This window comes from Emydura macquarii, unplaced genomic scaffold (genome assembly GCF_026122565.2).
Source record: "Emydura macquarii macquarii isolate MOO-44397 ecotype Brisbane River unplaced genomic scaffold, CSIRO-AGI_Emac_v2 contig_1045, whole genome shotgun sequence".
Lineage (NCBI taxonomy): Eukaryota > Metazoa > Chordata > Testudines > Chelidae > Emydura > Emydura macquarii.
Genome location: NW_027131182.1, coordinates 17,781,992 through 17,797,565, shown reverse-complemented (window position 1 = coordinate 17,797,565; position 15,574 = coordinate 17,781,992). Strand labels below are relative to the sequence as shown.

Below are 15,574 nucleotides of genomic sequence, written 5' to 3'. Positions count from 1 at the left end.
ATCACAGAATTGCCATCCTCACTTCTGCACTGCCTTCAGCCATGGAGTTTCCTGCAGTTGGGGGAGATTCCCAGAGGTGGAGGCTCTGAGGTCTGAGCTCCCCGGTGCTGCTGCCAGCACCCTACCTTGGGGCTTCTAGCTGCTAATCCCAGCCAGGCTGTGGAGAGACAGGACTTCCTCTTTCCCTGCATGGCTGCTGTTTGCAAAAGATCAGACCCACCTCCAGGTACCTCCTCTGGCTGCAGGAAGCTCTGCGGCTGTGCTGCCTTCAGAGCCCAGAGTGCCACCCTCACTTCTGTGCTGCCCCCAGCCCTGCCCCTCTGCTACCCCTCCAATATGTAGACTTCATGGAGGAGGTCTGATGTCACAGTCTGTGATGTTTTTTTCATGGCTGTGAATTTGTTAGGGCCTTAAATGTGACTGTCACACCAGCAGAAAACTAGAGTGTTTTTACCTCAGTAACTTTCAGAATCAGGTGGAGTCCTTTTCTTTTCCTGCCTAACACAATTCATTGGCCGAAGGGGTTGAGTTCAGTAGATGTTTCATAAGACTTACTGAAGTATAAGGCTACACATTGTTTCTACAGATAATTATGGAGAGACACCAACTTCTCTATGCTTAAGTTTGCATTGTAAAGTCCTGTAAGATTCAGCTGATCCACATATAACCTAAAGGCAGAGGAGGGAGTGTGTGTCTAGAAAATCTAGAGAGAACTTTTTAAATAAGTTATAGGTCATCAAAACAATTACCCTAATTTGAAATGTTGGGCAAGATTTGTAGGTATATTGAGGGAACAAAGGTGGCTTTTCTCACACCAGTACTACGGGTGAGACAGACTTGTGACCAAGGAGCTGATCTAGAGCCTTTTATCTATTTCTCCATCTCCCTCTAAAACAAACATTTGTTACTACCTATTCAATCTTTCCATATAATTATATCTTTAAAATTCATACACTTGCTATGTTTGGGGAAAAAAGTAGATTTTGTTGTGCTTAGTTTGAGATCCAATCCTGCCTTTCTACTATTCACTTTAGCAGGAGGAGGATTGGGTACTGTGGACCTACTTTTTAAAATTAATGGGGATCTTTCAGCTGATTTTAGTGGCTTTGGATCAGGCCCTATATGATATGTAAGCATATTGTCTTTTATTAACTCATTGCCACTTAGAAATAACCAGGATCACTCTGAAGTTGTTGGCTAGCAGAGACCTTCCTTTAGTTGAGATACTAGTGAAGATACTTACTTCCTACGTAAAGTGCTTTGAGATCTACCAGTGAAAAGTGCTATAGAAGGGCAGGTGGTATTTTTTATTATTATTATTAGTGGCCTGTGGGTTTTTTTTAAGGTGTAGTTGCTAGATTTAAATTGGCCCTTTGTGTATCAGGTGCCACTAAGATGATTCTGTGTTGGTATTTCTAATATATATATTGCATTTTTCCCTCCTATTTCGTATATAGTGTAGAAGATGATCAGTCCTCAGACATAAATCCCTCAAAACTATAGTATGCTAGAGCTGTATATAATGGATGTGGTACAGAAGTTGTCCTTCAAACTACAGAGGGGGAATATTAATGCAAGGATAGGTCTAAGCTAACTGGAACTTGAGGCCACCATCAAAAAAATGAATTGTTTTATCCTCCTACCTTTCCAGGATAAATTGTTGTTTCCCTCCCGTCTCCAAATCCTTCATCTTTCTGTCAAATGAGAATATCCAGTATATCCCAATGGCTGTTGCTTCTGATTGTCAGCTGTTTCTTTTGCTTGTTGCTGTGTCTGCATACCCCTCTGGCTGTGGAACCAGACTTCAAGGATGCTGTTTGAACCTACATCTGTTCTTCTGTACCTGCCTAATGTGAACTGTGGTTGCTGTGCAGTAACTCAGCAGTTATGGGAAAGAAGAATTTTACTTTATTTTAGAATACTTAATTTTTATTTCACAATCACGTGATAGTTTACTGGATTATTTTAAAGATTGTGATACTACTTAATGTAGAAATACAATATCTAGCAAGCTGTGTGAGGATTTGTTAATTAAGCATTTAATATAATAAAAATGTGCATGTAAAGATCACTGTCAAGTTTAATGTTGCCAAGATATTATTTTAAATTGATAGCTGTGTTTCAAGAATATTTTCTTAACTCACTATGGAAGGGATTTGTCTTCACGTATGGTCTGAAGGAGTCTTCATGAAGTCACAGTTCCACAAAAATACTCTTGATTCAGTTTGTTCCCCTCAGTAAGGTATATAAATTACCAACTATTTGTTGTTTTAATTTAGATAGTATGTAGTTCTGTAAAATTAAACCAGATAAATGTTTATATTTAATTTTAAAACAAGTTAAGGGGAAAATGTAAAATGTTGTGAAAAATATTTTGAAAGACTGTTAAAAAATAAAATGGTTTTTGTGCAACTCGTTGAAGTCATTTAGGCCAAGAGTTTAGCAAGATTCAGAAAAGAATTGCACATTTATATGGATAATAAGAATATCTAGAGTTATAATACTTAATGCTAATAATTTTTGGAAGGGATATTAACCTTCATGCTTTCTGGTTTAAACCAATGTCTAACTATTAGAGATTAGGATGAGATTTAATGTGGGGGGGGGGGGCAAATTATTCCACAGCTGCCCACTGAAGAGTTCTTACACTTCCCTTTGAAATATTTGGTGCTGGCCACTGTTGGAGACAGGATACCTGCACATTTTATTTCAGATTGCTTTTTAAGTAGCCTCTAATAATATGTATACTACTTCATTGCTCTAGGATTCCTCTTTTGAAGATGGATGTGATGGTTATCCAACTCTGACAGAATATGTACAGGATTTCTTAAATCACCTCACTGAGCAACCAGGCTGCTTTGAAACGGAAATAGAGCAGTTTGCAGAGACACTGAATGGTTGGGTCACTACAGATGAAGCATTACAAGAGCTTGTTGAACTCATCTATCGACAGGTAGTCTGTGTATTGTTCTTTTTATGGAATTGTTCTCTTATGGGGTATTTCTACAGATCATGAATATCCTATTGCTTTATATCATATTGCATTTGTGTGTATATATAATATTTTAATAGTGTAGTTCCATTCATATATGAGATTGAAGTTTATGGGCAAAGCTTTTGCCCTGTAAATTGAAAATAGTGACTGGAAGTGGGTGCAAGGGAGAGGATAAATAACACTTGGTTGTTTGCAGTGCTGTTTCTAGCTGTACTCGTTTCTTTATTTCTCTGAGAATGTCTTGCAATTTAGCCTTAGACGTTATGTCTACACTGCAAAAAAAGACACAGCAGCGAGTCTCAGAGCCTGGGTTAATGGACTCAGGTTTGCAAGATTCATGCTATGGGGCTAAAAAAGCAGTGTAGATGCTGGGGCTGGAGCCCAAGCTTTGAAATCCAGTGAAGGGAAAAAGTCTCAGAGCCTGTGTTCCAGCCTGATCCCAAATCTCTGTACTGCTTTTTTCAGCCCCATGATGCAAACTCATTGACCTGGGATCTGAGACTTGCTACTGCAGGTCTCTTTTTTCCTTTTTTTTCTTTTTTGCAGTGTAGATCTGCCCTTAGTGTGAGATTCACTGTTGTGTGAGACTGAAAAAAAGATACTTGTAGTCCTTCTGAGTCTCACTTTTTGTCTCTTGTCATTTGAGGGCTGCCAGTGGTATATGTTGGAGTTCATACAATAGAGATTAATGAAAGATATCAGCAGGTTCCTCTGAATCCTCCTTCCGTCATAATGAATGGGCCAGTTAACACTTCTCAGAGCTATTGTTGCAGGTTCTCTGCAAACCCAGACAGACATTGCAGCATCAGTTAAAATGGGGTCAAGTTTTCATGGTTTTCTTCTTAACGGTTAGAGATTTACTTTTTAAAAAATGAAAGCTGAGACTGCAGAACAATTGAGGGATTTGCCCAGGGCTCTTTGTGTGCCCAACACTGGGAAATACTTCACTACTGGCTGAAGGCTCTATGCTTCCATTGGAATGTTCCTATTTTGGAAGATCACAACTGAAGAAAGAGCTAATCTCTTGAATAGGTAGGTCCAATCCAAGGGATGGCCATGAAAATCAGAATAAAGATCTTCTGAACTATGTACTAATTGGGGAGGCATTGGAAAGAGCGGTGTAATCAGTATTGCTAAGCTAAAGAGCTAATATCACTTGCTCTTCCAGGGCTTTTGGCTTCATTTCAGACAACATTTGTAATTACTACTTGTTACAGAAAGTGAAAAATAACCAGTGCTGATTGAAACAAATTATATGCAGCTTTAAAACAGAATTTGAGATCAATCTTAAAATATTTCAGGAGGGCGTAAGTTTGTAAAGTGTTTTGGTGTCTGATGTGTGACATAATTTGAAATATAGCGAGCTGGGTGAATGGTTGATCAGTCACATGGGAGCCCAGCCTGTATAAAATTTCTCATATTTTCCAAAAGGACTGATTCCAGTTAAGCAAACAGATCATCCAACCTTACATATTTATTATCAATGGTTCAATTGGCAGCATCAGTTTTCTCTCTCCAGCTGGGTGCATGGAGCACCATGAATAGAGAACTAACATATGCAACTCAAATTTATGGGGGTGTGGATGTGGTATGAAATAGGTAAAACTGTTTTCCATGTATTAATATGTAAGTAATAAAGACATTTCATGTAGAGTAAAATCATCTGACAATTTTAATAGTTTTTAACAAGTAATCAGTTTTTGTTTTATCCTGTTTTTGAGTTGTTGTGATTTTCTCAAATGGAGTATGGGAACAAGTGGGGGCTGACCATCCAAAGTGAAAAATTATATAATATGTGCATTATGACTCCATCAACATAAAAAGGCATTTATATTATCCAAATTGAAAAGTTTTCAATTCTGTATGTAAAATACGAAAATAAAATGAGTTCCCAATCTAATAACTAGTTAGGCATACAATTTTTTGGATCTCATTCTAGATAGCATTACACTTTCACCAACTTAATTCATTTTTCAACACCTGATCTTTTACAAATTTCAAATGTGTTATAAGCACTAATTGAATTGATGCTGTCCTGACTAGACATAAATACAGATTTTCTTAAAAAACAAACAAAAAACCCCTCCGTTCTGAATTCAGCTATCCTGTCTTTCATGATTTGACTTCTACAATGTTCCACCATTTTGATAGTTTGTCACACTGTCTGTGGAAACATGGAATTTGGGCTAGAAACCTAGAAAAATATTCAATTTTTAAATATTAGAGGACAAAATTTAGGATTACATTCCATCAGCTACATTTCAGGTTGGAGGGAAAGGTGGTTTCATCTTGAATTCTACCTCTGACTGTGGTTAGATCAGTCATGTTGGCAAAGTAATGGAAAAAGTTCCATAGAATCATTTTTTCAACTTTGTTCTTGTGTGGTTCTAGTTCTTCTCTTAGATCAGACTAGATTCCAATAAAACTGCATCACTTTCATCAGGCTGTAATCTTTCAAATCCCTCTGAAACCTCTTTCAATTGTGTTTGTAATTTTATTTCTCTCTTAGGTCAAATGTATGCTGTTTTGATGGCCTCCTTTTTGCATAGTGAACATTTCATCATATTTATCATAGTTGGATGCAAGAATAGACACAATCTTCCTAAGAGATCTAGAGTGTCTTAGTAAATCTGGGGCATAATTTCTCCTTTTTCAACCAAGCATTAAGCCAGTTAATGTTTTGGGTTTTTTGAATTTTCACAGTGTTGCTACTTTGTCAATGAGTTGTAAATAGTGTGCTGACACTATACATCAAATGTTTTGGATGACTTTATTTTATTTTCATCGAGCAAATGGCAAAGACCTCCATGCCAATTTTCTCATCATTCTTGAATGGCATCTTTTGAATCTCGGATGCAAAGCTGTGTGGTTTTAATTTGAGATGTAGAATTAATAATTAAGTTGGAATGCATTTTTCTTGTATGGAGTATAGTCATTATTCAATTATTTTTCCTGTTTGACAAATCACTTTACATTGTCAGTGTTGATTCTTAATTCTTTCTCCATTGCAGTCTCTAGCAGTGGAGTCACAAGTGTAAATTTGTCTGGAAGAGTATATCGAGGGAAAAGTGCTTCAAGTGCAAAAGTGCTTCAATCATGTCTTTTAACTTGTTCATTTTGTGCTACACTGAAGGTGATATTAGCATAAAAGAAATTTGTATCTTCCCTATCAAGTTCAAGTCTGGCATAATTACAGAATTTGTATGTCACAGACAAGCAGGTTTCTTCTGAAAGAAACTGAAGTTGAAGAGTTGTTAGAAGGTCTGGGGCAGAGGCTTACGTTGTCATTATGGCTATGTTTTATTGATTATGATGCCATTATTGAAAATGTGTTGCTTGCAGGATCATCAAACTAATCAATCTTTTGCTATTTCATTTCAATAGAAAAAGTTTCATTCAGGCCTGGTCTACACTTACCTTCAAATTCAGCAGCAGTCAACATGTCGACTTCGGGATCGATTGAGCTGGTCTTCACTGACTGCTCAGTCGATCCAGATAGATCGATTTGATGGCAGCGAATTTGCCGCTGTCAGTGAAGACGTAACCATAATGACCCTTTTTTTTTTTTTTTTAAAGAAACAGAAGAAACTGGCTTCCTGTACGCTGAGCTGAGCATGAATCCATTATCCATATTCCTAATTAACTCTTGATAATGTTTGTTTTAATTATTTCAGTCTAGTTGGTCACTTGTTTTCTACCACTTCCTTCCTTCAGTTTTAGGCATGTTGAGTCAGGAATTCTTATACTGATGTTTGCAAATCACTAAACAGTCAGTTTGTTTTACTGAACAATAGCTTTTCCATTTAGCTTTCCCATTTAGAAAGAGAAAACCATCTATGTGAATTCATCACTGAAGACTTAAAAGCAAAATGAACTAGCTAGCTTCATAGAAAGCAGTATTATCAAATGCCCTGTACACCTTCCTTAATTTCTAGATTCTAGCAAACCAAGCCCTCCTAACAGTTCACATTTGTATCCTATCCCATTTCTTCAGCATCTGACAGCTGATTGTAACTGCTAGCCATGACCCTCTTTCTAATCACCAATGTCTCTTATCCATTACCCTTTTTATAGGTTTCTAAAGGGTGCTGTAAATTTCAGATTGCTTCCTAATAGAGATAAAAATCTTGAGGTCCTTCCTTTTTCAGTTTTTAGAATAGACTTTCATTTACAGATCAAAATGTTTCTAGTATTAATACAACCTTTCAAATATTTTGCACATTTAATTCAGAGTGAGATAAAAGTTTAAAAAAAAAAAAAAAAAATAGACCTCTTTTCCTCCCAAAATGAAGTAGCCTCTTTTTTAGAAGAGGGAGGAGAAAACAAAGTTTTTGCAATCTTGACTAGCTTAAAATGGTTTTGACTGTTTCTCAGGTGTTAAGTGTTATACAGGCATTTTTAGTTGTTTTGGGTTATTTTTATGTTGACAACATAGTTAATCAGTTTTGGATAGCACTGATGCACCCAAAACAGCCACTCAGATCTTGTTGTTAATAATTAATTGGATTGTAATACAGGAGCTATAATTTTGTCAACCCTCTCTGCTTGGACCACGCTGGAAGCCCAATTTTGTGTGTGTTTTGATATAGTTGCTACCACAATTTTATTCTACAGACCCATCCCAGTTTTTAAAAGAATCTTACTTCGCTTAACCTTTCCATAGATTGATTAATTACTATAAAAGTGTGTGGGTAACAACATTTAGTGAGCAGATCTTAATGCATATTTAACTGCTCTTAAATTACTATTAAATACCAGGAGTTTTTTAAATAAATCAATCTTATTTATATGATTACTACAAAACTTAGCAGAGCTTAAAATTAGATAAAAAATTGATGTACTGTCTATCTAAGCCTAATGAGAAAACCCATAAAAATAACCTCAGGCTCAAAATGCAGATCTAAAAGTCCCCAATTTTTGGACAAGGGAAGATTTCTTCTGATCATCTGGTTAAGGGCTATCAAGAGAAGGGCTAGCAAAAAGGAAACCCAACACCTACTCAGTTTTTGCTATATCTTGTCGAGGAAAAATAAAGTCACACTGCTACATTTTAAAGTTGGATCGGGTGCAGCTTTAATTGTGACACACACACAATCACATAACCATAGCTATGGGGAATACTATAGCCATAGGGAAAACCCAGGTGGCTATAGGGAAGTCAAGCAGCATGTCTGGATGCTGGGCAAATGTACTTCACCTGGCTACCAGATACAAAAGACTTATATAGGGGTTGCTTAGGTTCATTTACATGTTGATCGTATAGTGGAATTGGATTAACAGTTTATACTTAACAGGAAAGATAATCAATGCACAGTGGGGCACACCAGATGCCCTCACAGGAACGCCCAACGAGTCACTTGAGTATACAATGTAGTTTTCAGGGACCCTGGCTAACACCCGAAGGTGGGTGGTTACACAATACCTGTTCAAATGCTAATTTGTATGGAGTGAGTTTCTATGGGGCCAGTAAGACAAAGGGGGGGGCAGGTACTGATACTTATCAGAACAGGAGATGTCGGTTTACAGACATCAAAAGGGCTAGAGTTCACAAAAGGAGTTTGCATTTAAATGGTGGTCCTGAGACATCCTGTGGGATTTTAGCATCTTTATCTCAGTCTCAGTTTGGGGCATCCTGTCAGTGATTTAACCTGAGGACTTCCATCACAGTTCAGACTACCCAGTTTCAGGCCAGGCCCTCTATAATCAATTTCAGGCCAGGCATTCTATAATCAATTCTATGATTAATTCTTTGATTCCACAATCTGAATTAGTCACCAGCTCACAATATATCTGTAAAGACCAGTCAGCTGTCCCACAGGACTTTCCCTCTGCTCTTCATAATCTGATCCCATCGCTTTGTCCAGACTGAAGTCCCAACTCATTGGATAGACCGCCTTCCAAAACCTACCTATCAACAACTGCTATCCACTGACAAGACGTCAGGCATCTCAGTTGTCTAGCATATATAATCAATGGTCCCTATTGCCACAACTAAAATCCAGGTGAATACCAAACTGCAATATCCCCTCATGATGCATGTTGCTGGCATACAGTTTATAACTGAGTTCTGAATAACATGAGTGTGAGAGAGCATGATGTTCCTTGCTGTAATAAAGAAATAAAGAAAGGTTCTTTTACACCATAAGAGGCACATTTGATAAGTATATAGCTGTATGTATTAAGCGAAGATAAACTTTATTGGACTAGTAGTATAATTTAACATCAAACACTCCCATTCCACCTAGAAGTAACTTGCTCCTAATTTGCTCACCAGTTAATTAGTATTCATCAGTCCCTGGGAAGCTACTTGAGAGAATACTCTTCATAAAATTAAATTGCTTTAATGATTGAGACAGCCATCAGTGCAGAGTGATTAATCAGGAATGGAATGACTTAAAAAAACGGATAAGGATAAAAAAAGAACAATTTCTTGTCAGGTTGAAGAAAAATAACTGCTGTTTTGAGGAATAATAACGTGTACAAAAATTGTTATCTTCAGTTACTTTTGTTAAGAAGATTGATCAGCAGAAAACCTGTTTTTGCTCTCCTATTGCTAGCAACTTTTTGCTGATTATGTTTTAGTGCCTAAAAAGTTTGCTAGGTGCTTAAATCACCTGTCTTTTATTGGTAACTGCAAGTATATTTGATCAATAAGTAGTCTAACTTTATTGTGGCTTCCAAAAACACCTCTGTCCTCTGCTCACATGTTTCATTGAAACTTCTTACAAGCATACTCTTCTGGAGTGCATTTTATTTCTTCTCCGTTAAATGAAAATCAGTGATGGAGCTATAATGTGCACGCTCACACTCTCTCTCGATAGATGAGATGGTGTATATCTAAAAATGAATATCCTTTCGAGGGTGGCAACATTCTAAGGTGTTTCTGAACTTTCATCAAAGTATTGATGTTTAGGGAAACAGTTAATGGAAGGTAAATTTCAAATACACTGGGCATTGGGATGTGGAGGGGAGGGGGAATTGAGGAAACATAGAATCTTAGGCTTAGAAGGGACCGCAAGGGTCATTTAGTCCAACACCCTGCTAAGATGCAGGATTTGTTGTACCTAAACCATCCAAGACAAATGGCTATCCAGCCTTCTTTTGAAAACCTCCAGTGAAGATGCTTCTACAACCTCCCTAGGCAGTCTGTTCCATTGTCCTACTGTTCTTACAGTGTCTTCATTCTGGTGGGTGTTGGCATTTTTACAAAGTCAAGACTTCAAGATCTGGGAAAACCTGTTTGATATTGAATTCCCAGTAGACTGTGAGCAATCCCTTGTTGAAATTAAGCATTAGTTACAAATAACAATTATTGAAGTTCTTTCTTTGCTTAGTCTGCTGCTCAATGATATAGCCAGCATTTTAGAAATACTTTGGTGTTGAGCATGTGCTTTTGCTGAAAGATATCTCTGTTTGCTTATGCACTCATTTTCATTTGTTGTGAATAATAAATTATTTTCTGAATTTATTTTGGAAGGCCACATCTGTCCCCAATTTTTCCTACATGGGAGCACGGCTGTGTAATTATCTATCTCATCATCTAACCATTAATCCTCAAAGTGGAAACTTCCGACAGTTGTTACTTCAAAGGTTAGTATCTATTTGTGTTTTTTATAATGAGAAAAACTAGTATGCTTAAAAATGACTTGTTTTCTCTTCTTATATTTACCCCCCAACTTCAAAGGAGTCAAAATCCAAATTTAATGTAAGCAAGGTTTAGACTGAGATTTTAAATGGCAACTTCATACATGAGACCAAGGCCCTCATTTTTGATGAATTAGTGAATTAATAAATTACTAATAAAGCTGACTGGAAACTAGTTTTTCCAAAAATCTGTGTAGAATCTCCCACAATCTTTTTCTAATTTTTCCTAACTTCTAAAGTTCCTGTATTAGTCTCTTGTTTGAAAAGGAAAGAGTACTTCCTTAGTGAAGCAACTTGCACCTTCCTCTTGAAATTCAAGAGTGCCATCATATTTCTGCAGTGTGTCCTCTTGCTTCTGAATTTCTCTTGCATGAAAATATGCTCTGCTGCTACCACCAAACAGTTCTTTAAATTCCCTGAATTGTTTGTGTTAAAAGCATTTTTATTATTTTGATATTTCACGTTTTTGTTCTCAGGTTTTTCATGTCTTTTGATTATAAATGTAGAGAAATACACATATGAGACTATGAAAGAGGGTAAATTCAGTATTAAAAAAATAGGAAACTCTCCAGAGTTCTTTTGGCAAGACATGTTATTTTGAATCAAAGGTCTGTTGAGATAATCCTATTTTGAAAGAGGGATATTCTTGGCCTCTAATAAATGATGGGGAGCTCTTTTTATTACTCTGCATGGAAAAAGCTTGAGAGATTAGTGCACTTAAAAGGTATACTTAAATCTTATGGAAAAAAATGTAAATTTACTCTTTAAAACAGGGGTGTCAAACTCATTTGCTATGGCGGCAAGATTTGAATTAAATGTACTTCAAGTGGGCCATACATACCATAAATAGAAATACTAGGCACAACCATTTTTATGTAGTATTATATTTTATTTGCTGTTATCAGTGATATAAAAACTGCAGTAAATTCACTTCTACAACGACTACTATTTTATGATTAAAAGAATCGATCAATGATTAAGAATTATAGAACTGCGCGATGTCCCAAGACCACACTGTCCCTCTCTCGCCATTTGGAGCACTGTCTCATACACACATAGCTCCACGTGCTGCCGCCAGAGTACGCAGATCTCGTGGCAGACATCTCGCAGCATTGTACTCTCTGGCGGCATCACATGACTGCGTCAGAGAGTGCAGCACCGTGAGTTGTCGCAGCAGCACGCGCTGCCGCCAGGGGCCAGATCAAAAAGGATGGTGGGCCATATCCAACCGCGGGCTGGATGTTTGACACCCCTGCTTTAAAAGAATTATTTTTCCTTTTCCCTCCTTTGGGTCATTGTCAGAGCTGTAAAGATTTTTTTTTTTTTTTCCCTCTTAAATCTTTCTTGCACTTTTCTGCAGTCAGTAGATTTCTGGCTAAACACATGTTGATCAGTTTGAGGTTATCATCACATGTCAGTGAATCGGGAGCAATCCACTGCTGGGCAATAGGAGGCCTTAATTCTCTTTCCCTTCTTATAAGCCTGAATTTCTAACCCTTTGACCTCCCAGGAAAAATACTAGAAATTGAAGTGTTTTTTCCTTTAAATTATTTTTTAATACTGTGGATTTCTAGGAACTCTCCAAAAGATCCACTCCTCTATTTCATGATTGATAAAATATCTTTTCGGAGCAAGGTCCATTAGCATGTTGTTGAATACTTTTTTCCTTCTTTCCCTGAGTGATTTGAGAGCACAATATTTATAGATTAATATTAAATATTGTACTCAGATAATAAATATAGGATTTATATTTACAAATTATATAAATTATCAGTGATGGAAAATCCACCACCATGACCATTGGTAAATTGTTCCAATAGTTAATTCCCCTCACTGTTGAAAATGTATGCCTTTCATCCAATTTTTTGTTTTGCTAGCTGTCAGGTAACTTTATTTTAACCGGTATTTTATTCCTCTGCTGAACAGGTAAGCTTGACCACAATTCTGTGAAACTAAGTACAGTGCACAAGTGACTTGAGATAGAAATAGAAAGTTCAGTTGTTACTTAAAGCAAATTATTTTCTTTGAACAAGCACTTAATTTGTTTTCTATATTCCTTCTAGTTCTTTTGTTTTTGTTTTACTTTGAAACAAATTAAATTAGGGATAACTCCTGTTACACTCATATGAATTAAGTAAATATGTAGCTTTTAGAAAACCATTATATAATATATATATGTTACAATTACAGAGCTAGCTACACCTCTGTCCCCTTTCAGAGTTGGTCTCCTATACTTACCTGTCTGAGGGTGGAATCTCACGATTCTTCCACTCTTAGGTCACATTTTAGATAAAGATCAATATTCATTATTGAGCACCGCCCACATCTGTCAAGTTATTAGAACTCAAGTTTCATGGCTTTGTGTGTGGAATCCAGTTTTTGAAATGATGGTGTCACGCTGTCTGGAGAGGCATGGGTGCCAACCTTAGGGCAGATTGCCACAAACCAGGGCACAAACACCAAACTGGTTGTATGTTCTATAATTAGATTTCACCAACCAAGTAACAAATGTGACTCCATAAGCACTATAACAGCTTTACCATGGAGTCACAGGCCGTCCCATTGGGCACTCCAGTCTATCTTGCCACCCAGGCATGCCTGCCTTTGTGATAGATGATCCCTTCCACCAAAAATCACAATATTCAGATTACTCCAAATTCCAAAGGGCCAGTCACTTATCCCAGGTGAACTGTAGTTAGATCTCTCACTAATGACAATGCTTGAAGTGTGATAAACTAATTAAAGATTTATTAATTTCATTTTCGTAGTTAGTTTTTTACAAGGTTAAAGCAGATAAACATACACACAAATGAGTTACAGTCTTAGGTTCCAGAAGGTGATAGTAGCTGCTATGTATGCAAATGCTATATATCCTTTATGGCTAACCCAAACTAAGCAGCTTGGAATCCCTTGTTTATGCTTAGAAATATTACCCTTGCTGAATTCCAAGCAGCATAGTGATGATGATTTCTCCTTAACAGGGATTTCTATTCCCTTCCCCATTTCTTCAAGCTGTGATGGGATGAGGGCTTGTGTATATACTATCTTCATGGGTGTGAGGGAAGCAATCAACAAAGTCTTTTGTCTATTGATGTTCTACAATGGTTTGTCTGGTGTCCATAAGCCACCTTTTGTTGGGGAGGAGACGATAGCTCTTGTGGTAAACTAGCATTCAGGGTATCTCATATTTGGCAATGCTTCTCTGCTGACTGTGGGATTTACAATTTTAGCAAACATTTTTATAGTTACAGAGCGAACACTTAAATATTACCTTATAAAATGGGATATGGATAATATTAGTAAGTTTAATTCATGCACATCATACAAGCATTTCATAAAGGCTAAATGCATTCTTAAAACTCTAATATCTATTTTAACAATGCTAACATACAAGTGAGCCAGATTGGTTTCAACTATGCATTTGTTTGTGTTCAGTGAGGCTTAGGGGCCTTGGCATGAGCTGGCACCTGGTCTGCCAGCAGCACAGATGGCACTTTGGAAGAAAAACTTTAGTAGCTTGGGCTTGAAAAAGGTAGAAGCAGGGAGAAGAATAGACTTGCCCAAGACCAGTATAGCTAATCTTCTTCAGTATTTGAGATTAAAAGTTTATGGTTCCCAATCCCAAAATCAATCCATTAAACCACAATCACACTCAGCCACCTAGAACTGTGTTAGAAGCACAAGTGTGTTTAGGAAGATTTGATTTGTTAGTCGGTCCAGAAAACTTAGTTAAGGTTGCTCATGTGCTTTTTTTATCAATGTTTAGACTAAATATCCAGGAAATAACATTAATGTTTATGCCAACCTCAACTTGCATATTCTTCTCTCCAAACATAATCCTAAATCATTCAGACTACTTGGATTCACAGCCAAGTCCCTTTCTGCTCCATCAAATTATCATTAACAATGCTTGATAATGAAAAGGATTGGCCCATGAGATTCTCTGTTGCTGTGTACTGGTATGCACATTTGCAAAGACCTTGTTTAATACGGATAGTTAGAGTTCTATACAAAATTGCCTCTTATTCCCTCTCATCTTTTTGACGTACTGTATTTCTGTTCAACTGCAGTCAACCATCTCATTTTGATTTACAATTAAGCTATACGTATCAGTCACTTACAACTGATGGGCCACAGTTAGAGGGGTGGTGATACATGTCGGTAAGTGGTGTAAAATAGTCTATGTGGGTGCAGGAGAAGCCACTAGCAGGAGGATATGAGAAACTGTCATTTAAAGTAGCCCTACTCAACTTCTACTTACTGTGTGTAAGTTGCATCTTCTTGGACCCACTTACCAATATTTAACTTACATAGGGACAGTGTAGGGAAATAATATGTGGAAGTGATATGTTTTTAAAAATGCAATGTGGTGTGTTCCAGTCTGCTGTCTGCTTCCATTCTTTCAGCACTAGGAAACACTTTGCCTTTTTTGAAATCATACAATTAAGTTAATTCATGTAAGAGGAAAAAATCCATATTGTCTGTATGAAGTGCTATACATTCCTTCATGAATCTGTCCATTTTTTATTGATGTCTAGTATTCATGTCCTTGAGATATTTTCTGTCCAGTTTAGTAGTTCTCAACAATAGTTTGACTCTGAAGGTGTTTTTGTAGGTGTCGAACAGAGTATGAAAACAGAGATCAAGCAGCGAAAGGAGATGAGGCTACTCGGAAACGATTTCATGCATTTGTGCTGTTCTTAGCTGAACTTTATCTTAACCTTGAGGTAAGAAAAAAGTTCTGCACCATGGTCCTTTTTTGTTACTCATTTAAAATTTCTTTTATTTTTTAAACCAGAGAGTTTGTTTCTGAACCTTTAACGAACTAGGAACTTCAAAACTGATTCATTATCATCAGAATCTCAGAAAACCACAGCCACAATATATTTTGTTGCACTCAAATCCAAGAACATACCAATGTAAGAATTTCCATGC

General features: G+C 37.0%; 1 protein-coding gene across 1 annotated transcript in view; it reads left to right on the top strand.

The window, feature by feature from the left end:
• PAIP1 (poly(A) binding protein interacting protein 1) overlaps positions 1-15,574 on the top strand; it is a 37,656-nt gene that overhangs the window by 5,318 nt on the left and 16,764 nt on the right. Inside the window, exons 3-5 of the mRNA XM_067545607.1 lie at positions 2,765-2,953; positions 10,473-10,585; positions 15,255-15,366. Of these exons, the coding sequence (XP_067401708.1) occupies positions 2,765-2,953; positions 10,473-10,585; positions 15,255-15,366 (414 nt within the window). The remainder of the gene's footprint in view (positions 1-2,764; positions 2,954-10,472; positions 10,586-15,254; positions 15,367-15,574) is intronic.